This window comes from Micropterus salmoides, unplaced genomic scaffold (genome assembly GCF_014851395.1).
Source record: "Micropterus salmoides isolate LMB-PRFRI ecotype aquatic unplaced genomic scaffold, ASM1485139v1 Ms_hic_scaffold_9, whole genome shotgun sequence".
Classification (NCBI taxonomy): Eukaryota; Metazoa; Chordata; class Actinopteri; order Centrarchiformes; family Centrarchidae; genus Micropterus; species Micropterus salmoides.
Window position 1 is genome coordinate 17,892,947 of NW_024044681.1, and position 26,480 is coordinate 17,919,426.

The 26,480-nt window shown below is 40.3% G+C and overlaps 1 protein-coding gene across 7 annotated transcripts in view; it reads right to left on the reverse strand.

The window, feature by feature from the left end:
* The window catches only part of aff4 (AF4/FMR2 family, member 4), a 32,976-nt gene that overhangs the window by 4,808 nt on the left and 1,688 nt on the right, over positions 1–26,480 (reverse strand). Inside the window, exons 1-21 of one of the 7 annotated variants that reach the window (XM_038707696.1) lie at positions 20,001–20,253; positions 14,490–14,622; positions 10,933–11,736; positions 9,921–9,959; positions 9,615–9,701; positions 9,156–9,183; positions 8,940–9,003; positions 8,615–8,707; positions 7,665–7,809; positions 6,685–7,438; positions 6,379–6,530; positions 5,013–5,095; positions 4,346–4,580; positions 3,798–3,895; positions 3,328–3,391; positions 2,174–2,251; positions 1,492–1,628; positions 1,039–1,110; positions 750–843; positions 565–608; positions 1–218 (exon numbers count right to left, since the gene is read on the reverse strand). In XM_038707696.1, the coding sequence (XP_038563624.1) occupies positions 1–218; positions 565–608; positions 750–843; positions 1,039–1,110; positions 1,492–1,628; positions 2,174–2,251; positions 3,328–3,391; positions 3,798–3,895; positions 4,346–4,580; positions 5,013–5,095; positions 6,379–6,530; positions 6,685–7,438; positions 7,665–7,809; positions 8,615–8,707; positions 8,940–9,003; positions 9,156–9,183; positions 9,615–9,701; positions 9,921–9,959; positions 10,933–11,736; positions 14,490–14,622; positions 20,001–20,017 (3,439 nt within the window). In that variant the 5' untranslated portion in view covers positions 20,018–20,253. Of the gene's footprint in view, positions 219–564; positions 609–749; positions 844–1,038; positions 1,111–1,491; positions 1,632–2,173; positions 2,252–3,327; positions 3,392–3,797; positions 3,896–4,345; positions 4,581–5,012; positions 5,096–6,378; positions 6,531–6,684; positions 7,439–7,664; positions 7,810–8,614; positions 8,708–8,939; positions 9,004–9,155; positions 9,184–9,614; positions 9,702–9,920; positions 9,960–10,932; positions 11,737–14,489; positions 14,625–20,000; positions 20,255–26,480 lie in introns of those variants that run through there. The other 6 variants (XM_038707697.1, XM_038707702.1, XM_038707699.1 and 3 more) reach the window with 6 other exon arrangements.

The window sequence follows — 26,480 nt, forward strand, 5'->3', positions numbered from 1 at the left end:
CTTTCTGCTCCTTGGACAGTTGCTCAGCCTGGTCCCAGACCTCGGTGGCGTACAGGAAGTTGGAGGTGACCTGGACGTAGCTGGCAGCCATCTGGTGGATACGCTGAGGTATGGTCACAGACGAGCTGGTGCTGCTGCTGCTGCTGACTGACGAGTAGCCACCGGCCGTGCCAGGTGACAGTTTGGGAGACACTGGAGAGGGCATACCTGCTGCCTTGCTGTGTTTTCAACAGAAACAGGCAGACATGGTAATGAGTGTGCTGGTACTGGTTTAGAAGAACTTGGTTAATCATTAATGACAGCAGACTTTATGTAGCTGCTGCCCAGTATGACTCAACAGCTTCACACTTTTCTTCACAAGATGTAAAAAAACAGGTGAAAATACAATAAAGCCGATATTAAAAAACTAACACTGCAAAAGCAGTATTTGTAATTGTTTTCTCAACGTTTTAGCGTTAAACTATTTTGCCATACTTTTTCCTCAACATTCAATACTCTGAGTAAATGTCAAACGTCTCTACAATTACTTTTAATCTCTCAACAGCAGAAAAGGACATGACTTACTTTCCCATTCCAGGAGAGGGAGCCTGGGTGTTACTCAGAGAATTCTGTATCAAAAGAACATCATTATGTACACAGACAGGAAGCAGTTACACAGTCATACAAAGAAGATAAAAACTACATACACGGAATTTATTTCCTCCTTTGCGGAGCAAAACCTGACTTCAGATTCTGGAAAACAAAAGTACCTTTAAGTGTTCGGTGAGTGTTTTGGAGTATTTTAGTGCACTGTCTTTCCTCAGCTTGAATAACCGCAGGTAGAGGAGAGACTGGCATCGTAGGCTGGAAAGAGAAATGGGTTAATGTTGATCTTAAAAAGAAAACAAAAACTAGCAATATGTGTGCTACTTGAATATACAACTCTCCATCAAATAGCTAGGATTTTGAGTGCTTTGAGTTGAAGGCTTAATGACAGGACGACACCTCTTGAACACGAAATGGATGTCCATCACCATGGATGTCAGTTAGCATACTTACCAGAGCACAGCTAGCCTCTTGTCAGCTGAAGTAGCATCTGGGGCCATATAGCTTTTTAACTTCATAGTGTATCTAAACACACAGAGAACAAATGTTTAAGTCTTTCTTTATCAAGTGTTTAAGTTCAACAAAGACTTCAGCCCCTTTTTACGCCACATTTTTTAACATTTGCAGTTGTACAACTTTGACATGTAAGATTAAATTATCCAAGGAATGTTACATCAAGGGCAACAGGATTTGGTTGAAGGAACTTGAAGACGTTTTGCCTCTTCAGTACTGAAGAAACCTCTCGGATGAGGTGAAACGTCTTCAAGTATCTTCCATTAAGTATCTAAGTCCAGTTGCCCTCGATTTAAACTTCATTGGATGACCACGAACTGGAGAATTTTCACAGACACCCCCGTTGAATTGCAATTCTGTGGCAGTAATGAAGGTATTTATGTTTGTCCTTACTTAATAAGCTCCACCGTTTCAGCATACATGGGGAATGGAGACTTGGCCTCTTGGGCGCTCTTCTCCAGGGCATTACCACATTCAATAAAAGACACCACGGCGTCCAGGTAGTAAACGGCCTTCTCGAAACGATCCAACTTCAAAAGAGGGAACATGGGCAGAGCAAAAATAAAATCACTGCTGGAGACGCATTGTGTGTTAGTGAGCATGTATTATTGTTTAAATTTACAAGGTTTTGGCTTGACCGTGTATGTTACATAACGGACATGGCTTATATATGACTTGGTGTGGATTACATAAACTCTTTTCATGAAATAACAGCAGCAGCAGTTAATGATGTATGTTTTGGCCTTTGTATGGAATTTATAACATAATACAGATGTGGGTTGATGAATTGTAATCCACGTGCATTATAGTGAAATTGAAAAGCATGTCCACGATGGATATTGTAAAATATCCATTTTTAAAAAACAAAAGTTATGGCTTAATTCCCTGCAAGTGTGTGTGCTTTTCTTTGTTTGCATCAGTGGTTGGTTTGTCTTGAGTTTGTGTTTTTTTCTGTTGTTTTGTACTTAAATTCTTTAGAAATGCAGACAGCAGCAACAAAATAATTTTTCAAGGATTTTGAGCAGGAATAACATGCAGCAGAGTCAAGTTGTAACCTGCAGTTAAACATAGCCACCTGTTCATCTTTCAGCGACCCGGTAACAAAAGCATTTATGTTTTGTTTTTTGTTTTTTTTGGACATCATGCTCAAAACCTGAGAGATCACAGAAAAAAAAGGGCTTTGGAAACTTTTGAGTCTGAGGTCAATTTCCCAGTCAACACAATAAATACTATACAGTCACATGAATTTTAGCAGGAAGAATGTGTGAATGTTAAATAGAAATGCATCAACAGACACTGAGATCTCAATTACCGTAAAACTTTGATTAATAGCCCAGGCTTTTATTTGCTAAAATCAATGAATTGACCCTGCCTATATTTGGGACAGGCGTCCATATGGGACAGGCCTTTAATTCCTCTAGCACCAAACTGAAATAGGCTACTATGAAACAGTTTAGTCATTTCAAACAAATTACTTGTATAAAAATGATCCATTAATATAAAATACACTTCATTCATTTGATATAGCTCCGACAGACTGCTTGTACGCTTTTATTTTGAAGGCAGCAACGTTAACAAAAACAACAACACGGTGCAGGATGACAAGTGTAGCAGAAGTTAGCAGACAGAGAGTGATGTCTGTCTGCGACTTCACATGACAGGATTCACAACTTGGATTGATTTTTATGAAAAGCTGTTTTGATTCTTTTGATCGGTGGACCCTTACAGACTAAAGGAATATAAATAATCAGGAACGGACAGATTCAGACATAACAAGCGCTTCAAAGGTAACAGGAGTCGGCACTTTTCTTTTCATCTCTTGTACCATGCCGGTTACAATGGTAAATTTGTAATAATTAGACTTCGGGGCTTGTTGTTTCCGTTAAATCAACTGAACGATTGAATTGTGGAGAATCTAACCGATCTAATCATGTGTAGCATATTCATATTGATTTATTGATCATACATTTAAACATTAATATTTTTATTAATGAACTAAGCAGCTTAGAAGTGGCTAAAGCAGGCGAACCCGCAGGGTTTAAGAGGTTTTATACATCCAAAGAACTTATATAAAAACCAGACCAGACGTTTAATGGAGACCTGCATTTATCTGTCAAAATGTGTTCCCGCACCAGGCCAGAAAAAGGAGGTAGGCGGCTATTTGGGACATGGCTATTAATTGAAGTTTTACGGTACACATGTAAATCATCATTAGGAGCTTTCGCTTACCAGTGCATCAGCATTGTGTTTAAGTTTCTTGGCTTCTTGTAAGTAGTGATCTGCTGAATGGACCCTAAAACAAAAGAATTATTAACAGGTCAAACAAATTTTGATTCCTTCTCTGATTCATTTAACAGATATTTTTACAACTCATGTCATGGCAAGCACAGAACCTGGAAACGTAATGTAAAATGTAAAACATTCTCTAAAATCCCTTTCTTCTGTTAAATCAAACCCTGAAACAAAAAGACACAAATAAGAAGCAAGACTACCTCGATTTTAAAAAGGATAGAGAGTTCCTACAAAGAGCCCTTAAAAAGGGATATTTACGTCATCTGTGCTGCATGCGGGCACATCTATTCATGACCTCCTCAAATCTCCTACAGCTTTATGCATCAAAGGCAACCCTAGATCTCCACAGCAGTTCTTTCTGCATATCCTGCTGAGGGGTTATCCACAGTGGAAAGAGCTCCTCTTACCTGTCCTCAAACACCAGCTTGGATCTCTGAGACTTAGAGCCGTCCGTGGAGAGCGGAGGCACAGCCAGCTGGTTATCACAGCCCTTTGAGGATTTCTCCTGCAGAGACAGCAAACGAGAGGGAATAAAGTTTCAGGAAAAAAGGGGCCTGGTGTTTGAAGTGGAGGATAAAATGGGGAAAAAAGCGTGAGATTGAGGGAGCCTCTTTTTTAATTGCTTTGCGAATATTGGGCATATACAAAAATAATTTACTAATTAACTGCTAGTTAGACAAACAAAGTGTAAGCACTTGACTGATTCGTGACTCAATTTTTAATATACGCATACCCTAATGTTCTGCATACACACAAAGTACACACGGAGAGTAAAACCAACCAGCTATCTTCTCAACCACTCCCCTTCTCCCCGCAACAACAACTTTGTTTTATTCAAGTTCCCTGGGGGGAAACGCTGAAAAAATGACATTAGATAGATTGTACTCGCACTTCCCAGTATCCACAGTACTTGCCAGGGTTTCAAATGCCCGGTGGTCATGTTACTCACACCCACCTTGCCATCTCGTGTGCTGCGTCCCTTTTCCTCTCCTTTTCTGTGTTTGGAGGTAGAGTTGCCTTTGGTGCTGTGGCTTCCCTCCTTTCCACTTCCTGTCCCACTGGACAAAGAGGTAGAGGACTGGCTGACTGTCCTCTTCCGACTTGGGTGCTCTGCCTTGGGCGTCCGCTGAAGGCCTGACATGGAAGGAGAGGGGACTGGCTCTTCTTTCTTCTCCAAAGATCTCTTAGACCTGGTGGGATATGGATGGTCATTGTGATACTTCTATATTTTTTTTATTTTTATTAACTAATTATTGGAATCGGGCCGTTTTGCAGCAGTGCTGTCCTTCACATCACAAAATATTAATATTACATATTAACATTCCAGGTAATTCAATACTAAGGATATATAATGTGTCATTGGAATAAAGGTTAACAGGTGTAGTTTGAAGAGGCTACAATGTAACATTACTGAGCTATCGCTTTGATTTTATGATGCTCATTAGAGTTTATAGGATTTATTTTGTGAATTGTAAGAATAGATAAAAAGACATCTGGCAAGCTTCTTTTTGCCTGTAGAGAACGAAGACATACTGCTGCACACCAACTGTGCCAAGTGTTCCCAGTGTGCAGAGGCTTTACTGTGAATGATAATGAGGGGGAAAAAAAGGAAGAATACACACTCTTTACTGCTGTTTTTATGATGAGACAGGGACTTCTCCAGCTTGCATCGCTTGCTCTCTGGCTTTGTGCCTTCTTCGTCGTTCTGAAGATAGAAAGATCGCAGAAAATTCAACGCAAAGACACATCAGATGATTTATTGGTGTGCGTACGTGCCTCTGTAAGGGATTTGAAGGCAAAGACATTTGCAGCCAAGCACTTGAAGACTTACATGGTGCAGTACAAACTTCTGCCAATGCTTAATGGTTTTCCAACTCACTCTTACACTCTAAAGCCCCATCTACACTACTCCGTTTCTATTTAAAAACAGAGTTTTAAAACAAATACGATCTCCCTCCACACCAGTGTTTTAGCTGCGTATCAGAGTTGATCTCCGTCTACATTCTCGTACACTGGGCATGCTGGTGTAAACATGAAGCAGGTGGTCTCTTCCGTAGTTACAAAAGATTTGGCGAAAGAATAAAGTACTACAGACGAAGAACTACACCAGATTTTATTTTGCATGGACTAATAACGACCTGGGACGGTTACAGAATGTACATGGGAGTTAAAAGGCTGTGAAGGCGGAAAACAGACTGGAAGTCGTCGCAAAGTATTCACAGTACAAGTGTAGGTTATAAGTGTTATCAGCACGATACATCATGTTTCTACTTTGCATAACTTATGAGACCCAATCACGAATGTTTGCGTCGTTGTTTCTAAAGTCCTCTGTTTTTGCCCGTCCGCACTAAAACGCTACCCAGAGTTTTAAAACAAAAAATGGGGTTGGCAGCATTTTAAAACTTCTCCGTTTCTGCCCTTTCAGTCTGGACGGAGGTGCAAACGTAGCAAAAGGTCTGTGTTTTAAAACAAAAACATAGTACTGTGGATGGGGCCTAAGATATCACTTATGTAAGTGTCTTTCACTGGTACTTTCACAGCTATAACCCCCCTCCCCAAAAGAAAAAGTAATCTCCCAATGGCATAAATCCCAGATCTGGCAGATCTGGATCTCCACCACAATTTTATCAATTGTTTATCAAATGTTTAAAGCCATTTTCTTGCTTTAATGGAAATCTGTTTGGAGGTTATCTAAAGAGATACGGTATCCTGTTGGGACGCTAACTAAAATGGAATGATCATAACTTCCCTGAGGAAAGGAACAACAAAAAAAAAAAAGCTTTAAATCGTCATTCAGTGTGCAAGATCATACTGAACATAACCCTCTAATGTTCAGAAGGTGGGGTGGGCGTATAAATAATTTAAAAAATATATATGAATTTTAAGTGAGAAGACCACTTTTAAAGCAATAATAAAGAAAATGTATTCAACAGGACTAGAATAAAAAAAACAGAACACAAACAGGAAATTTCTCAATCAATACCATACCTTGTGTTTCCTCTTGGCCTTACTAGAGCTCTTCTCAGTGGTCTGCTTGCTGAAGTCTTTGCTGTCCTGGTCTAGAGAGTCGTCCCTCTCCACTTTTATCTCTACAGGCTCCTTGTAGGGCCGCCCTGGGATCCTAGACAGCAGGCTGAGATCTATAGGAAATGGGAAGGAAAGGGTAGGGTTTGATTTGGTCCAAAGTAAAGAAAAGCTTCAAAAGTGTGCAGTCCAGCTAGTGTAAAACAAGTGCACACAACACAGTGAGAAATTCTGTTAGACTTCTACACCTTATGAGTAGCTTCAACTAACCTATCTTTACTAGTAAAACCTGCTGCTGAGGCTGCCTTGCGGGGTAGCGCTCCTCAGGGTCGCTGAGTGGAGACAACAGCTCTTTGTCTTCCATTGGAGAAAACACACACACGGGGGTCCTGATGCTCTCTGTGTACTTGGGTGTCTGTGACGAGGACGGAATGCTGTCATTCCCCTCAGAGTCTGACGATGAGGAGTCTGTATCAACAAACTCACGAGACTTCTGGGAAGTCTTGGTGGGTGCCTTGGCCTTGCGTTTATCTGCAGTGGCCGTGACAGCCGGCACGGTGGGCCTTGGAGAGGATTTAGGTTCTTTTTTAATGCTTGGTTTGCGGGAACCCTTAGTAGCAGCTTTGGGCCGATGAGGTGGTATCTCGGGAGCCGGCTCACTCTCCACTCTCAGACCTCCCTTAGGTTCCTCCACCACTGGGGGTTTCTCAGACTTTTTAGGCTGTTTTTTACCCACACTTCTTCGCGGATTTGTGCCACCATCACTCTGGGCGGGGGATTTTTGGCGACCACGGCCACCTTCTGCACCCTTTTGCGCTGCCCGTAAGTCCCTGCTTGGGGTGGGTGCCGTTGAGTCTTTTGATCCCCCTCCCTGGCTACCATAGCTGCGCCCTGACCCGTTATCTCTGCCCTCTTTCTTGCACTTGGTTGGAACATTATTGTCCACTGGAGAGGCTGGGGAGAACTGCTTGGCCTTCTTGAACCAATTGTCCAGCTGCCACTTGTTGGCCATGGGTTGTTCGGGCTGAAGGGGAGCGGGAGAACACGCAGATGTTAGAAATTGTCTTAGTGAGCTGAAATGATAATGTATGAAATCTGGTAAACCATAAAACAATGTCTAAAAAAAGAGAAGATCAGATCAAGAAGAAAGATCAAAGTATTGCAACTATCCCAACATAAAATAAGAGTGGTCAGATCATCATCACCACTGAGTAGCTCCACAGTTTGTACGAAGCGACTGAAGTCATTACCTCAGGAGAGGCCGGCCGCGGCTGCTCATTGGCTTCGCTGTCTGTCGTGCTGCTTTCGCTCTCACTGTCGGAGCCCGAGCTGCTCTCTGAGCCGCTGTGGCTGCTCGAGTCATCCCTCGATTGCTCCGCTCCTTCACTGTTATTGCTGTTGATACAGAAGAGAGTCAAACAGAATTATATTGTGCGCGTAAGGTGCCCACCACACGTTCAGTCAAGCTTTACGCGTTGGAGGATGCATACAAACAACTGCATCATGTCCCGGGTTTAAAATATTGTCTACAAAGTAAAAAAATCTCAAGTTGTTCAACACGTTTATCTCTGGTAAATGGACAGAAAGAGATTTATAGCTGAGGATAATTCTTAATCACCACTGTGTGCCAAAAATGTTATCACGAAAAAAACATTTGATATCGATTATTATCACGATAAATGTTATTATATAATATTTCTTTCACTCAGGAGCAGATTTAATTGTGGTTTTAAACTATTCTTATGGTCAGAACATGACAAACAATTATGATAAAATCTTTTTTGAACAATGCATTAGTAAAATTAAGTAAAATCCTTTTTCAGGCCCCTTTCCTCAACAAAATTAAAATCTGCTAGTGCTAATTCATTCATGATTCAAAAGAATTAAATCAAACATTTAAGGAACTTTTTGTTCTACTGTTAGAGGAAAATTATATTGCAATAATTATCATTAGTGTTTTACAGCCCAGCCCTCATCTCCACATATAGCTAATAGTTTTCCAAATGGTTCCATTCTCAATTTGTAATTTGCCGCACACTGCAGTCCTTGTCACTGCTAACCCCCACTGTTGGCCTTGGGAAAGGTGTGGACATAATGTGTCCAAAGATTCATGCTAGAACGTTAACGAACTTGTGCACCGTGTCTTTCACGATAAGGAACATAATATAAACACCCAATTCCCTCTGCTTTGTGATTTTACCTTGCTGATGTGTTCCTTGAGGCATTCTTGGCTGAGTCCTGTTCACCATCACTGTCCTCGCTGCTGCTTAGCTTCAGGTCATCTTCCAGCATACTGAGATACAGGAATACAATCTTTATTAGAGCAGTGTAATTGCTGGCTCTACATGGCTGAGGCCATCTATGTCATGTCTGGTTACTTTAGGTTTCTTAACTCATCACAAATATTTGTTTTATTATCCTGCTCTCCGTTGTCTTGCTCAATACGGGGCTAAAGCCACGGGCAAGACTACAAACATGGGCTAAAGATGAGAAAGGACGACGAGAGGAAAGAATGAAGCTCTTACGTGGGCTGGTCATCGCAAGCTTTGGGCTGGTGGCTGCTGGAGCTCTTGGAAGAACTGCCTCGCTCTAAAAAAACAAACAAAAAAAAAAACAAACCACAAGACTCATGAACATTAAGTACATATTAAAAACATACATATCAGAAATGTATGTATTGACTATTGTTTTTGTAACGATTATATGTTTAGGTTTGAATCTGAAATGTGTGAGATACTCACTGTATCCACTTGGAAAAGGGTGAGAGTCCTGGGGTGAAAGAGAAAGACAATTGCTAAATATTTTTCATGACCCTGTTTGTTATTTCATCCTTTCCCATAACATGCGTATGTCAAATTTGAAAAACAAAATCAATGAAAATGATTTTTTTCCTGGTTTATATTTACATGCAAGCTCTATGCGAAATAAACACCAAAACCGACTGAAAACTACTAGAACTTTCCATCTGATTAAATATTTATTAATGGTGAGTCCCATCACTTTATAGTTTCAACAGCCACAGACAAAGTTTCTCTCTACTGGTTGTGTGTCTTGTGTTAGGGTCACTGAGTGGAGACAACAGCCCTTTGTCTACCAAAAGAAACCATACAAAAGTAATAAACAAATAATTATGGCTTCTTAATTCATGATGAAACATAATTGAATCTCTCAGTAAACACAGGGACTGGTGCAATGCTGACCTTGGTAGGGAATGGAAACTTGGAGGGCTCTGTTTTGCAGGGGGTGTGGATGGCTGTCAGCGGCGGGGGCCATGACTGAGTCATTTCCTGAAAGGAAAAAAAAAAAGGAAAAAAAAAACACCACACACACACACACACACACACACACACACACACACACACACACACACCAAATTAGTTGTAAGGTGTGAGTAATGCAAAATTCTCTTCCACTGACTCGAGGCAGTAGCTTTTCTCTGAGTACTCATAATGAACTGTTAGCCTCAGAAAGAGGGAATTTTTTTTTAGCAAAATACAATTACAAACCTTAAGAATCTCATCGACACAGTTGGCGTCGCCGGATCCCTAAAGGCAGAAATGTCAAGTTTAGCACATGTTCAAAACAACAACATTATGTCAGTGCAGCAGGTGAACGGCGGCGTCCATTTTGGGTAGCATGAGTCATTCTATAGGCATTTTATGAGACCTACAAGTTCAGTCAGACCAAGTGTAACATGCTGTGGGGTAATTTATATAAGTGGTGGGCATAGATTAATTTTTTTAATCTAGATTAATGGTCACTGTAATCTTGGAATTAATCTAGATTAAAATGGCTCATTTGAATTCTGCCGAAGGCAATCAGAATATGTGTGCTACCCAAATAATGACTAAAAGTAAGTCTTTGAGAACGGGTTTATCAAGCCAGGTGGCGCATTAGACCAGGGGCTCATCTCCTGTTTCCAAAATGCATCAAAAACTGCGGCGGCTTCATAGCTGCATCCATGTTAGCACGTCACATTTGATGTGGTAATTTCACAGTAGGCACACACACAGGTTCGAAGACTCGTTCTCGCCCCCTACAGTGCAATTCGGCTAGGTATACATCTGCGCTAAAATATCAAGGTGAAAGTCATCATAGCTTGCGTAGTAGGCCTACATCTGCAGCCTGTTTTCCTGGTCTACTGTGAAGATCCTGTTATTTGGCTGTGAGCATCCTGGTGGTCCAGTCTGCAACCTATGGACTCTGCCCCCCTCCCGCCGTATCTAAATAAGGTAGAATGGCTGCGTTTCGGGACGAATGAAACACCTGTTTCAATCGTCCCTTTGAGAATAGATTAACGGCGATATATATATATATATATATATATATATATATATATATATATATATATATATATATATATATATATATATATATATATATATATATATATATATATATATATATATATATATATATATATATATATATATATATATATATATATATATATATATATATATATATATATATATATATAGAGTACAGTGTAACAGAAAGCTTGTAGACATGTCTTACCTCTACAGGCTGTGAGGGGATCTTAAGTTTGGAAAGTGAGGCCTTGCTGTTGGACTTCATCTCTCCCATGGTGCTGCTGTGCGACTGTCCACTGTAGCTTTCTGCTTGTGAGCTCTTTGTTTCTGCCGTTTCCTGGCCGTCCATAGGCCGCACATACGCTGTGGGCTTCTGCTGCATGGAGCCGATCTTGGACATGAGAGATGGGGGAAAAGTCTGACTCGAGTGCTGTCCACTGGGGAAGGAGGTGTGAACCCGTGAGGGTGAGTCCCAGTTGGCCTCTTTGTCTCGCGGGGACTTGGAGCGATAGCGCTCCTTGCTGTGATGCTGCTCGGCAGACAAGGAGCTTCTCAAGTGGCTGTTGCTGCTGGAGGAACTCAGCGAGCCCTTGGCCGGACTCGATGTGTGTGACTTTGAGTGCTCTGAACCTCCACTGTGTTTACTAGACTTCTTTTCCCGCACCTCCCCTCCGTGTCTTTGGCTACTGCTGCTGCCACTGCTGCCTCCGTTGCCCCTCTGGCTGCCGTGCCCGCCCTGGAGTCCTGAGCGTTTCTGGGACCCGGATGAAGATCCACCTGCTGCAGGGCCCACGGGAGTCCACTTACTGCTCTGGCTGCTGCCACCGCTACCCACACCACGCTGATCCCCGCCAAACAAAGGTGGGCCCGATTTCTCCTCGGAGGAAGACGAGCTGTTAGAAGGTTTACCGCCAAGCTTTGGAAGTGTGTCACCAATCGGCTCTTTCATCTCGTCGTAATTGCCCAGCATGCTCTGAATACGGCTGGACAGTTTATCTTCCTTGCTGGACTGAAGAGAGAAGCAGAGAACGGGGAAAGAAGAGGTGGGGCAGAGGACAGAGGATGAAGACAAAATACAAAAAAAGAAAGCCACAGAGAAAGAAGAGACGAGAGAGAAGTCATTGAGAAGAAAATGAGAGAGAAATTAACAGCGAGAGCAGAGAGAAGGGAAGAGGGGGGAGAGAAAACAATCATTATGGGCACAAGTTCAAGACTTGGGTTAATTGCTTTCCATAAAAAAAAACAACAACAAAAAAAACACCACTTTGAAAATTTATCGCTTCTATTAAAAAACAAAAAACAAAAAAGAACACTTAGTCACTAAAATATGCAAAATGAGCATAACTGAAATGCATTTTCATCTGACAAAAGAAACAATTTAAATCCTACTTTTTAAATTTCACTGAACATTAAGAAAGTAATCGAGAGCAGTCTAATGAGCCAATCACCAGTTAGCTTGTTCAAACTGGGCCCAGGTCAGTCCACTCCACACCCATCTGCGAACAGAGATAAGAGTCGACCCATAGTTCCAACACAGAGGTCAATCAATCACTTTGAGGCCACGAATTCCAGCCGACATGCATGCAATCAGCCCGTGACAAAAGTCTGTACAGAGTATTCAGTTTCACACGCGGCCTCAGACCTCTATTTTGTTTGACAGATTCACACCGAGGGTGAAGAAACACAAGCCCTTATCTGTAGCAGGAAGTGGGACTAGCTTGGTTGTAACATGCAATCCTCCACCTCCTGCTAGCATGGCCTGGCTCACACATGTGTGTAGAGGGTGAAGTGTGTAAAAAAAATATATATAAAAAAGTGTGAAACCTTTTAATAGAGCTTTTTGTCCACAGCAGCTTTCTCAGGAACCCATTTAGAAACTTGTGAACATTTACCTCAATGTTTGACGAAACCTTGCTTAAGTTTTGGTTTCTGCCCCACAAAAAGTGCTTTTTCCTGCTTTCCAACATCACTTCAAACAGCGCATTTCCACAACTGTGAAATACAAATTAAAAAAAACACTGATTGCCAACTGTCTACTAACTTTCAGATGCAATCTTTTTCCCACACAAAAACGACAAACTACACCATCAGATTTGATTCTGCTGCCTAATATTTGCGGTTGTTAGATAGCAAAATGCAGACAAATGTGCTTAATGGATTTTTGATTTAGAGTTAAGTCCTTTGCTTAGTTTCTGGGACTTGTTAGATCTTGGCAGAATTTGGTTTAATTTCCAGGCCTAATCATCATATATCCTTAATTTAAAACCAAAGGAACAACGCATTTATATAATGTGTATGTACTTTATCACCCAAATATATCAGAGTTCATTCTTGTGTTACCCCCCAAAAATCCAATATTGCGGGGCTCTAATTTTCAACAGATCATTTTGTGCTCTTCATGCTGTGCAGCTAAGTTACAAGTACGTGAACTCTGCACCATAAAAATGTTACTGCTTAGCTGGTCTACATCTGGGAGGCCACAGCTGCAGCTGCGTGCACACATGGCCTTTAATGCAGCACACAGTAAACTTCCACTTACTGGAGCATGACAGAAGGGGGGGGGGGTCAAACTGAAGCTTACATAAGGATCAGACAAGCAGGAGATGAGAGATCCAAAGTGTAGAAAAGCCAGTGACTTAAACAGTTGGCTTTTCTGCATTTCTTTGTAATATAGCACTGCATGCAACCCCCCCACACATTCATGAAGACAGAAGGACAAATATGCACAACAACATTATTTACTGCAAAATTTTTTTTTCCTGTGCAAAGGTCAAGGACTTATCCTTCTTCAGCTTTCACTTTGTTGTGGTCCAAAACACACAGGGCTGCACTCATCATTTACCTCTGGTACCCAATCTATTCCCAACCTGTCAGGACACATTCCTCACTGCTTCTTTGATGGCTAGCTCTCGCTAAGGAGAGGAGCCACTTACCTCTGCTCAAATCTGGTTAGCGGCAAAGATTAGACCAGTACAGAGAACTCAAATCCTCTTTACAATTAGACCGACCGGGCAGGAGATGGCTGGCCTACATCTGCGTGTGTCTATAAGCACAAGAGGAAGACAAGGGAGGAAAGGGGGAGGGAAGTGTGTTCTTATGTTTACCTACTTTGGTCGCACTCCACAACAGGTGTTGTCAATTCAACCTACACTCTTGTATTTTGTGTGGAGTTAGTCAATAGCGGACAGTAACAATGGTTACCTGACAGTTAAGCCTCAAATGTTTGGAAAAGCATCTGATATTGATTTTAATACCTATTATTAACAGAACCACATACTGTGTTGCACAAAATCCAGCCAATTACGTCTTGAAATTTGTGTGAGATCATCTCGATTAAAAGAAGGGCTGTCCTTGTCGGTAGAGCTCATTGAGACATGTCACATAAAACAGCTCCCGCATGGGTATAAAAAGACATCTTGCCCTATTTAGCGTTTGTCACACAAACCGTAAACCAAACCAAGACTGCAGGATCCAGAAGGTCATCACAAAACAAAAAGGGTTTTTTTCCCCCGCGTGAACACACAAGTGTAGAAAGAGTGTTTCCGCCTTTGCCATAGAAGCCTGAAGCTAAACATTCAAGCTAAACAAGCAGAAGGCAGAGGTGTGATGATTCAAAAAAAATAATAATGCGATGACAAAACTGTATTGACATGGATGCTCCAGGTAGTAAGTGCAGTCCTCGCTTCCTGTCACTTTTACAAATTCCTCTAAACTGACTCATGAATTGAATGTCAAAACTGAATGTGAGGTTAACAAATTTACCACTTTGTAGGGTTCAGGAAAGAGAGGGGAATTCGCTGGAAAGGCCTCTCCTCCTCCTCCCTGCTGGATTTCTTGATTTCTCCTTTCTCTTTCTTTCATTCGGAGCACATTCCGGTCCTCACGGTTCATGTTGCTAATAACACAAACAGAACAACAACAAGTCAACATAAACACACGCTGAGGAGAGACAATAAACAGACTTCTTATCTCATGGCTTTCCAAGGATGGCTATTAAAAAAAAAAAAAGGGGGGGGGGGTGTATTATGAATGTGGGACGTTCATGAAAGAAACACCTAACGAGTCTGTAGGAATTTACCTAAAACTTACTCTGGGTAAACAGTGACATAACATAGCTTAAGAAGCATTAACACCTCAGTTCTCCTTCCTGCTATGATTTCTTGGTTCGTAAATTAATACCAACTAGTTCAAGTTTCCAACTATTCACAACGGATCATACAGTCAGGCTACCATCATCTACTCTCAACCTACTATTCACTTTTTTTTAAAGAAAACCACAAATTGGACCATAATTAGCAAAAACCCACACCCCAACAGAGGGGAGCACAGAGGTGACCTGTAGAGAAAGTAGTCCCTAATAGGCTTAGGCTAGTCTAGCCAATGTGCAGAAGCCTACTTCTACTGCAAATAATGTTCCAATGTTTACATACATTGAGAAGTTTATTTACTACACATTGTATGGTTGTTGGCTCCGCAAATATAATATTCAAACAGAAACGTTTGTATTTGACTCAAAAGCATACTATATTTCACTACCACCACATGAAAAGAATATGAAAGTCTTCTCAGGAATATCATGAAGGTAAAACAGACTGTAATTCGGATTAAAAAAATAACCTACTGCTATAAAACTGCAGCTTGAAACTCTTATCGTAACACACCTCTCTTCACTTACTGTCCAGCTGAGCATAAAGTGTACAGCGCAAACATTAAAGTAGAACGCCATTTGAGGATAGACCTGGAGATGTATGGATTCATGCCAGAGAAACAAATACCACCAAACGCATGAGCATGTAATAAATAAAATGTTTACTGCCAGAGGATACAATACAAGTCTGTTAATGAGTTTTTAAATAAATGGTAAAAACTTCACATAATAAAAAAAAAACACAAACAAAAAAAACCCATCCTGTCACTTAATATTAAAACATGGGCATTTGGACAGAGCAAGTGTGCATTGATTAGGGACAGTCAGCCTGACAAAACGTGACTTCGGTCTACTGTGCACCTCAGTTAATATAGAGCAACTATAGTGCTTTGAAACTGGAAAGCAGCAAATTATCAGCCAGGCGTGTCGCCTCCCGGTTTAAGTCGACAGCTTTAGGCTCTGCCAGTGACAACAATGATTTTAAGGCTGTTGACAGAGTGTGATTATGCAGCAACCACCCGGCCTCCTCTCAGATTACATACACAACACAAAAGGGTGTTTTCAATCTTTACTATGTACGAGTAAAAATATGAAAAGAAACAAATGCGAAACGGATTTCAAACCAGGGGGAGAAAAAAAACAAAAACAAAAAAACACAAACAACAAACACCATACCCCCCCCCCCCCCCCACACACACACACACACACACACACACAGGGAAGTCAAACAACACATGAAAGGTATACAAACTAGGCTACATATTTGAGGCTATGAGCGTTTCCTGCAAAGAATAAACTCTTACATGGAAACTGATCAGGACTATCAATCACCCTAGTAATGTTGAAGAATACAGCACTTGAGCAAAACAGTTATCTGCGAGTCAAAATAGTAATTTCCCAACCAACCTGCTTACGAAGTTTCTGCCTGTTTTACATCATCAGCAACACCCATGAGTCATCACTCATAACAGGTAACGTGATTTTACACGCTGCAGCTAGGCTACATTACACTAAAGCTCAGGGAGCGACCAAGTACATAACCACTGTGAGCTGTTTGACACACACACACACACACACACACACCATTAACACCAGCGTTATGAACAGAGGTGTAAAAGAAGAGAAGAAGAATCCATCCTCCAAACCTTCATCAACACCCCACTGTTATCATCTTTGGACTTTATTTGACTTACAGCACAGCTAAGAACCAAGCTTAGGCTATACATTGTCAAAATCTAAACAACACTGTTAAGAGTTAAATGCAGAATAACAAACTTGCTACAAGTGAACACTGATTGCACTTTGTACAGACAACAAGTGTCTACCACAGCCAACCAGAGTGGAAGATTTACTCCAGCCACATTCTAGTAAATTCTGCTTGATGTCAGTTATTTTGCCTACTCTATCACCCAGCTGACAAGTACCAACTATCATTTGAAGCTCTTTCATGCTATAAATGTTGTCTGTGATTTAAGAAAAAGAAGTTTCATGCTCTGGAAATAAGGGTCTCTACATCTCTACTGGTTAGACAAATAATCAAACAACAATGAATATGTAGCAAGGGTGCATTCTGGTATGCTGGTACTACTTTTATATGTAAATGAGCCTGTCTATGTCAGTTTTGGAGTGGTGCTGAATGTGTGAATGGGCCACCGTTAGCACAGGACTATATTATCAAGTGTAGGCACAGAATCCTTTGTTAACACTGCTCATGTCCATTCTGCCCTGCGAATTGACCTGATCTTTTTCCTCTGTTCCTCTTACCTTCTCTCTCTCCCCCCCCCCAACCGGTCGAGGCAGATGGCCGCCCACCCCGAGCCATGGTTCTGCTCGAGGTTTCTGCCTCTTAAAAGGAAGTTTTTCCTTGCCTCTGTCGCCTAGTGCTTGCTCTTGGTGGGAACTGTTGGGCTTCTGTAAATAACATCACAGAGTACGGTCTAGACCTGCTCTTTTATGAAAAGCACTGTGAGATAACTGTTGTGATTTGGCGCAATATAAATAAAATTTAACCGAAAAATTGAATCCATTGGTTTTTATTAGTTGAACAGGAGGGTCCATCCTGTCATACTGTAGCTCAGCACTAATGAAAATCATCGAACAGCAGGCTCAATTGTTAGTGGTTTAAAAGATCCTGGAGAATAAACGCTCGTATTTACCAGCCAGCAGTTTGTTGTACTTTGTGTCAGAATAACTTAACTGACAAGTTCCTCAGTCTCTTTCAAGGAATGTATCTTGGTTAACATGGAGTTTAAACATAGGCTTCCTCTCCTATGTTGTTTTTCAAATATCAGTCTTGCACTCTTTATCAAAGGAAAAAAAGTTAAGTGTGCTTTGAGGTCCCCCAGTGAAAGACAAAGTGAAAGATGTGTGGGGGTGACGTGATGTGCCTGTGTGAATATGGATCGAGCCTGAGCTCAATCTGTTTTTAAGGTGCTTTAGACCAGCCTCAAAACTCACACTAGATTATATGGAGAAGAAAACCAAAATGCATAGTACAACAATGCCTTTATATGAATATGAAAAGGTTACAACAGAACCTAATGCCTTTCTGTAGATATTTCCACCGATGTCACAAGAAATTTCCCATTATTTAGGAAAAAAGCCACAAAAAAAGCCAATGCCAATCACCCAATGCAAGAAATCATAAACTTTGAGGATCAGTAAATATGAGTAGTTCTATAGAAAGCAAATGTTTCTAGATAAGAAAAAGTGGGGATGAACTTTGTATAAGAATCAAGAACCTGTCAAGAAATGCGCTTTACCTTTCAACTCAGCGATTCCTGAAAACCAGAAAAAGGACCATACGAATGCAGACAGTGTCCAAAATGAACACCCGTCAAGCGACAAATACGGGTAAATTTTGGATTTGGTAAGAAAAATAAATTGGGGTCACCGGCCAGGTAGCAGGTAAACAGCAGGGCCAGGTTTACATTACGGTCAGTGAATCAAATCATAGCAGCTTAATTGTCTAACCGTGCCTCCATGGTTGGTTATGTTTCATATCAGTATATAAGCATAAAAACCGGAACAACAGACTTTAACGTGATAACATGAAACAGCAGGGCTACAGCAGATGCCCACCGGTGAGCCTCTCTGAGCCACTAGCTCAACACAGGTACCACACAAACTCTTACAAAAGCACAATGAATGTGCTTCTACTGACGGTCAAAGTTCCAGCTGACCCTCTGTGTGACCAGTGCAGACACGGAGAGTTGGACAGCAGCTGCTCATGGATGGTAAGCTCTGCCTACCAGCTCCATATGGCTGTTCCTGCTACGATGAGGGGCATCAGTCTGTCGGTGGTCAGTGTCTCCTTATCTCCCACATACCAGGTAGTGAGCAGGGTTTTGAGAACAGGGATGGAAAAAGACACATCTGATGATGAGGTGCAGGAACAGTATACGTTGATCTATTACATTGTTGCGCTTCACTGTTTTTTTTTTTCTTGAAAATGTTCAGAAAAAAAAGTTATAAAATCGGATGTTAAAGTAGTGATTTGGATATTTGCACTTGGCCATAGTGTGATTTTGATAACATTTCGATTCATTGTGCAGCCCTACTTTAAAGTGACGCTAGAGATGGCCTTGCATACTGAAAACTTGGGAGGTAATTATTATTAGTCAAATAACGCATGATGCTAATTTATGGCAAGTAAAAAAAAACATTTGGGCTGGTAAATTTTCTCAGTTTACCTGCCATTGGCAGATGAGCCAAAATAATTCTTTTTGGACCGACTCTGGATACAGAGAAATTAAATCGCAGTGTGAAATAAATCTTATGCAATAGAGGAAAGGATGTTCCTGGTCACAGTCATAATGCCCCAGAATCAGCTAACGCAAGGAGCCACACAGCGTCCCCAACTTACTTTCATGGTGAATATCTACTTTTCTAAGCCAAGTATTGAGGGATTTTCTTTGCCAGTGGGGATTGCATATTTCTATTACAGGGCAGTAACAAAGAGGCCAAATAAAACAAACTCAGAAATTTTTTACCTGTGGCCTTCGGGAAAACCACATGCCAGCGCCGTATACTTTATCGGTCAGGTTTGGGAAAACAAGCCTGTCGCTCATTTGAATAGCAAATGTTACAAGTTTTCAGCCAAACCTGCATCTAAGGTCCAAACCCTGAGGTGGTGATCAATTGCTAACACAGTAAGGTAGGCAACGCATATAGCTTCAAAACAAGGGGGGGAAAGCATGCCTAAGCAAATAATTTCTTTGACAACACAAGCTTAAATTACTTTTTATTTAACTGTAATGGTCTGCTATGTTTGCTGTAATCATTCAACAGTGTGTCAGACTGAAAAGGTCAAAGTCCGTAGAGTTGAAAAAGCAGGTCACTCTACCTACATTAATCAGCTCATCACAACATAACCATATCCATCCAGACCACGGCTTCAACACAATAGAAAAAAAAAAGAAAAGAAAAAAAAAAAAGGGGGAAGAACTGATGGTCATCTGAGCACACTGAATACATGACTGGGCTTCTGTGACACATTATGCACGGCCATCCAAAAAACATTTAGTATTAGTATAGTATGGCTTGTAGGAGACAGTGAAAGCGATTTTACATCCCAGACACAGAGAGAAATGAGTAAAGCAGCCAACTAGCTGTGTATTTCTTACCCTGACTGAGAGGCCATGGCCCCAACCACTGAAACATTGGAAGGAGGAGGGTTCAGAGGATCTCCCAGGGATTCAGAAGTATTCTTGTCATGACTTGTCAGCCTAAATTTCTCTTTCAATGAAGACAACCTGGCCTTTTATTTTATTCCTAAATGTATCTGTGGACGTCCAGCTGGAAGAGTGTAACTACACTTTCTTTACTCGACTCGAAAAAGGTAGAGTGTATTTCCTTGGCGTGGTGACAAATCTGACTTTGCGAGAGAGGGGAGGCGACTGCTCGCTCTCGGGAGATACCACGTCAGATAACAGCAGGGGTAGTGACAGGCCAGGTGAAGTCTAAGGGAGCTGAAGCTTGTGTTTCTGTTTGTGGACTGTTCTGAGGTTTAAGCATGTGTGGAGAACATTCCAGGTTTATCTCCAGCTATGAGGAAAAACTGCCCAGCAAGTAAATCGCAGTAAAATAAATTCACCATATTAACTATTTAAAGGAGGTACTCAAGACAACAACAAAGCAAAGTGATGAAGCATTTGTAAAGACTACTGAAACACTATAAAACATCCATGTCTAAATGACTAATTACACCTTTAAGTATTAAATCCAAGAAGAGAGGGGGGAAAAGTCTAAAGCAGCTTATTACACCTTCTAACTCAAATTAAGATAAGTAAAATAAAGAGCCTTCCAACTATATTAATTTACAAAACAGCCAACTGGGGAGAACATCAGCAGGGAGGAAAAGAGCACTTAGGGAGCAGTGAGAGGGAAACAAAATTTCACCTTTCTCTGAGAATGGAACAGTCCACCTCGTCCCATAAAAGGAGATGTTATTTTACACCACAGGACCTCGCCTCCATGTGATGTCACAGTCCTCCACAAGGCCCAGCCAATCAGGGCCCGTGTTTCCATCAACAACCTTCCTCCCTCCCTCCCCCACTATGCCGGAGCACAGGGCAAGGCAACTGTGCAGCCTGTTAAAGGGACAGCGCCAGTTTCCCAGCATGCAGGTTGTAACAAAAAAAAAAAAAAAAAAAAAAAAAAGGGGGGGGGGGGGGTGTTTCATCAGCTATATACCGTATGATGACACAGGCTGATAAATGTGTTATCATCACATGTTGCCAGGATTTTTTTAATCTAGTACAAAAACTGTCATGCCATTTAACTTCTGGTATCTCTCTCTGCAGATTTCCTGTTACATTTAGGGTTGATTTTAAAAATATGATCACTTCTAAAAGCACACTTGGGTCTGGCTCCTTGATAGGTTAGATAACCACCAACGAACTGGTACACATCCTTTGGCAGGGGCCCTTCATGTTCTTTCCAAAGTTCAGCTTTATAGCTTAACATCGTTTACAATCTGTGTGTAACTCTGTCTGAAAATCATTAAATTATATGTATATTTACCTAAGATTGTCATTGCATTTTTCCATATTGTAAGTTTAGTATTGCCACTTCTTATCTAAAATGTCTAATGTATGCCGTGAAAGAAGGGTTCACTCTTTCTTTCTCCCATTAAAATTTTCTATTTTGTGTGGAGTTTTCCTTGTCTAAATCAAAACTTTAAGGAGAGTGGGTGTTATATTTTGTTAAAGCCACGGAGACAAATTTTATAAATTTGTGATTTTGGGCAACACAAGTAAAAACCAACTTATGTACGTCTTGCTTTCTATACCTGCCCAACGCCCCCTACCACTTATTCACTTTCTTTTAAATCTTTATTATATAGTTCTCTCCTCAATGTCTTGGTCTTCTAGTATTGTCTGTCTGAATACGTTTTCTTTTAATTTATTGTCTTGACCACTTGGGAATATTGTTGCAATAAAAGTATAAAAATAATTATTATAGTCTCACAGGACAAGTATGTCCGTTTCAGAGATTCCATTTTGGGGAACATGCAGAACAATTTTGCTGGATCATCTCATCATTTTTATGACGTGCTTCCTTAGTACGGTGTCAGAAAAGTCCTGACTTGAAATGATAAAGTCCAGTCTTGGGAAACTCCCTTTGACTCAGTTCATAATCACTTCATTGTGACATTTTGAAATGCATAGCTTGTCTTCCGATATAGCCTAGTCATTAATGGAAACATTACTACTGCACTGAATTGAAAAGGGCTCTGTGTCTTTATGATCAGGGCTGATGCTTTTGGAAATACTGTACTGCTTTGAATAATTTAAATGTCATCCTGAATCTTTTTTAAACTCTTTTTCATACTTGCGTGGAGTAGTTAGTTAATAGAAGCAGACTAGTACTAATCAATAACAATGGTCATTAAGTAGAAAATGCAACAGAGCACCTACATAAAGCAATGTAATACCATTTTATTGGTATGATCTCAAATGGTCCCCATTTTGCTCTGAAGCACACCAAGTCATTTTCATGTTAATATTTGAGTAGAAAGTTAGTACGGCATCATGTATAGTCACTTATGTTTGTACAACATCCAAAAACTGTCATCTGTAAAAGAGTACTTGATAATGTAAATGAACAACAAGTTCTCAGTAATATGCAGCCAGTGCCACCTCCCCTGGTGCTTTTGAAGCAAACCTGCTGACAGCAGGCATTCCAGAGGGAGTGTCCATTCAAATGCTGCAAACTTGCCTCATATAAAGCAGCTGTTTGGGGAAGAGCGCAGTCAAAAGAAAAATTAATAAATAACACATGCCACGCTAGGACAAGGACTATCAAAAATGGCCAACAAAAATATATGGTTTTTGAAAAAGGTAGAAACATTATCTCATTCACACAGTAATGAGGGGTAATGAATATGAAAATTCTCTGTGCGCCTTTTATGTCAAAGTATTTCATTTGGCATTATTGTTTGAGGAAGACAATTAGGATTAAGTTTGAGTATTCAGAATTCTTCAGGTCCTGCTTCAGTAAAATCCTTCAATATTTCTATGTGACTTTAGATTAGCTTCAATTAACATATCAAAACAAGACTAAATCTTGATTGGCGTGTTCTCTAAACAACTGTTTATATCCTTTTATTCAGGCAGGTTTGAAGCCTTTGCACTGACTCACTGGCTGGAATGTCTCCACTCAGCAGGCGTGCATTATTTGAATCGGAGGGAGCTGGTGGCATTTACCAATCAGGGTTCAGTGCTGTGACTGTCCTGCACATAAAAACTAATTAGTAACATATCAATTCGGCAGTGTTTTTATATTTGACATCAAGCAAACCTGTTTGCTGAGAGGTATTGTTCTCAATGAATGAATACAACCCTCTTGAGGTCATCCGCTCTCTCACCTACCTTCTGTGTCTCACTCTAATTTAACTATCAAAAAAAGCCTAAAAACAAAATCTGAAAAAACTTGGCGCCAATCTCTCAATGTGCATTTTGAAAACTACATTTAAAAAACTAACTGAAAAAACAAAATATCAGACACAGGAAAAAGGACAACATGTTATAAAACTTATTTCTATTGTCCCAAAGAAGCTCAAGACATTCATGAAAAAAAACAAAACAAAAAAAAGCAAAAAAAACCACAATCATGAATCTCAAAAGCACATCAGCACAATTTAATAAATAACTCCTACATCAAAACACAAGAACCGCTAAAGTAACAATGTCATTTCACATTTTGTTATAAATCCATTACCCTGTGCATTAAGATTGATTTCTTTACCTTTACCAACTGTACTTAGTGTGTCTCTTAAACCACCTGGAATGTTTATTTGGACTTGAAGTAAGAAAATGCTCTCATTTTCAGCTTTGACACAAATAAACACAATGTCCACTTACTTTTTTTCCGTTAGTGGAACGTGACACACAACCCTCAATTATGTTTCCAAAAGAACCTGCGTCATTCAAGCTCTTTAATGTGCAACCAAGCTGGCCAAGAGGCTTGTACTTTGTCTTTTTTTGCATGACCCTCTTTACCCACATCTCAACTATGGTAAGATTTTTAACAATTTACAGTCACACCCTTGGCTTTGATTCAATAATGACTCATCATATATATAGTGCATGAGGCAACTACAGTTTAAACTTGGCATGTTCCAGTATGTTCCCTACAGTTAGATCAAGTGGGTTTTTTTAATCACCTGGGATACCTGCATCAGTCGAAATTTGTGCCTGCATTTGCCAACGTCTTGTTAAAATTCTTAGTGAACAGTGAAATCATCCAGAAGTGATGAGTTAAAAAAAATAAAAAATAAAATAGCCTCACAAGCAGATTTATGGAACGAAAGACGAATACATCTGATGTTTCACAAAAATGTCGCAAAATATATGCACAATCTGAGAGGTCTCCCCTAATAAAGCCTGTAAGCACTTCATTATTATGGTTTTAATTCAATTTGGTTAATTTGGGAGGAGCAGCCATTTTGTGAACGTGTGAGTGATTGACTACCTAATTGACTGGCTTCATACTGCAAAAAGGTCCATGTCAATGATTTAAATCAATCTTTCATGTGTACTTTACACATTTATTGTTCATTAAGCTAGTTTTTCTTAAACTTGACATCCCTAAGCCTAACACAAAAGAAACACTTGACATGTGAAACCCATCTTGGCTTGGTTGTACAGTCAGGCCTTCTTTAGCCTGAACGATTAATGCTTACCTATATGAAAACCCTTAATAGCCCAATACACAAATTAACCGTTCATCAGTTGGGGTAATTCTACAAACAAATATAACCAAGCTGAAACACGCACAAGCAATTAAAACTGAGGGAGTCATGCAGCATATACAGCGCCAACATGCAGCAGTCGTTCCTAGTCATGTGATAACAAGAAAAGTCAATCCTATTGGAGGAGTCATAGGAATTCCTGTATTCTGTAATAGCTTTTTTTTCCATAAGAAAATCAGTCACAATCTTATTACTCAGAGAGCGGCCTGGGCTAAATTTGACATTGGAATATCTGCCTGCCTAGACATAGAAACACACAGTAATCTATAGTTTACTACTCTGAACCTCTTAATAAACCTTTGCACTACACAGAACAGGCGCTGTGATACATGCTGTGGCCAAATGTGAGTGTGGATGAAGAGACCAGTTGATGAAAAATAAAACAGTTGCGATTCATTAATTCGGTTCTTTGGTTGCATCTATGTATTACATTTATAATATCTTGTTGTACGTCTAATTTCAACCTTCTGGATCCATCTCGCTATGTGGGATTTTTACTGTTTTACTGAGCCGTTTGTTATCAGCCGCAGAGCACTAAACCCTGCTCTGACAATGGTGTGCCACTGAATTTCAACACTATTCTTCAGAAGTATTACTACTGAAATAGACCATGACTGACGTTATAATTTCCAGAACAACATTATGGAGCAGTATCTCAAAGCACTGATGTATGCCAGATCTGTGAAATTAAAATGGCCTTAATAAAATTCACCTCCACTGGACTATATACCCACATGAGAGCTTAACTCACATCCTAGGGAACAAAAGCTGAAGAACAGATGCATGAGGTCAGGACACAGTGAGTAGCATATTTTTCTGCTGTGTGAGCAATAGCACGGAGGGATAAAAAAAGAGCTGCTGATGTCTGATTAGATTGGGGCTAATTAAACTGGCATACTCTGAAAGAGCCTTCAAACAACTTACTTTCAACAAGCTTCTCTTTGTAAAGGAAATAAGATTTGATTATAAACTTGCAGGCATTAGCCGGAGACAATTAGATGTTACTTTTTCCAGCCAGCTAAAGCACACTGCACTACTACCACAATGTACAATGGATGTGTGAAGGCCAGAAAAAACATGCACCCATTCCTCTGTCTGGAACGGACAAACAAGTCACCATATCATCTCAACAGAACATTTGCCTTTTGCTTGGCTACAGAGGAAACAGTTAATGCTAAAGCCACAGAGCAAAACCTAAACAGGAAGTGAAGAGGATTTCACAGTGAGCTGCGTCACAGGGAGCGCAAGAAGACAGCACAGATCTTTATCTGCAAGAATGTACTGACCATGTTTACATGGACTGCCTTAGTTATAATAGTATTTAAATTAGGTTCACCAGCTCATTTCACTGCTGAACATCTTTTTTTTTTTAAAGGCTGTGTGCAACATAATGAGTTTAAGCTTTAACAATTCAAAATAACAGTGTGAAACGTCTCATGGTGATGGTTAAAGTTGATATGATGTTGATTTAAAGTCATAGCCTGTCGCCACATCAAGCATCACTTTCCCTTCAGTATTTCAAACTAAGTTTATGACATATTGCCATCATTGTACACCCTTCATGCAAGTTTGGCAAAGGCATTACACTTTGAGCTGCTTTTTTTTTAATTCTATACATGGGAGTAGATTAAAATGGTATATTTCGTCAAACTGTTTGATTGCCTCACAAAATATTGTTAAAAAACTCCAAATAAGAGGCATACTATAGTTAAACAATTTTCATGTTTTACAGCCATTGTGCGTACTCAGACTGAGCTTATTTCCATTAGTGTATTCAGAAAACTTTCACATGGCAATTTATTTTACAGATTGATGCCTTAATCTGGTAAGTACTGCTGGCTCGTGCCAC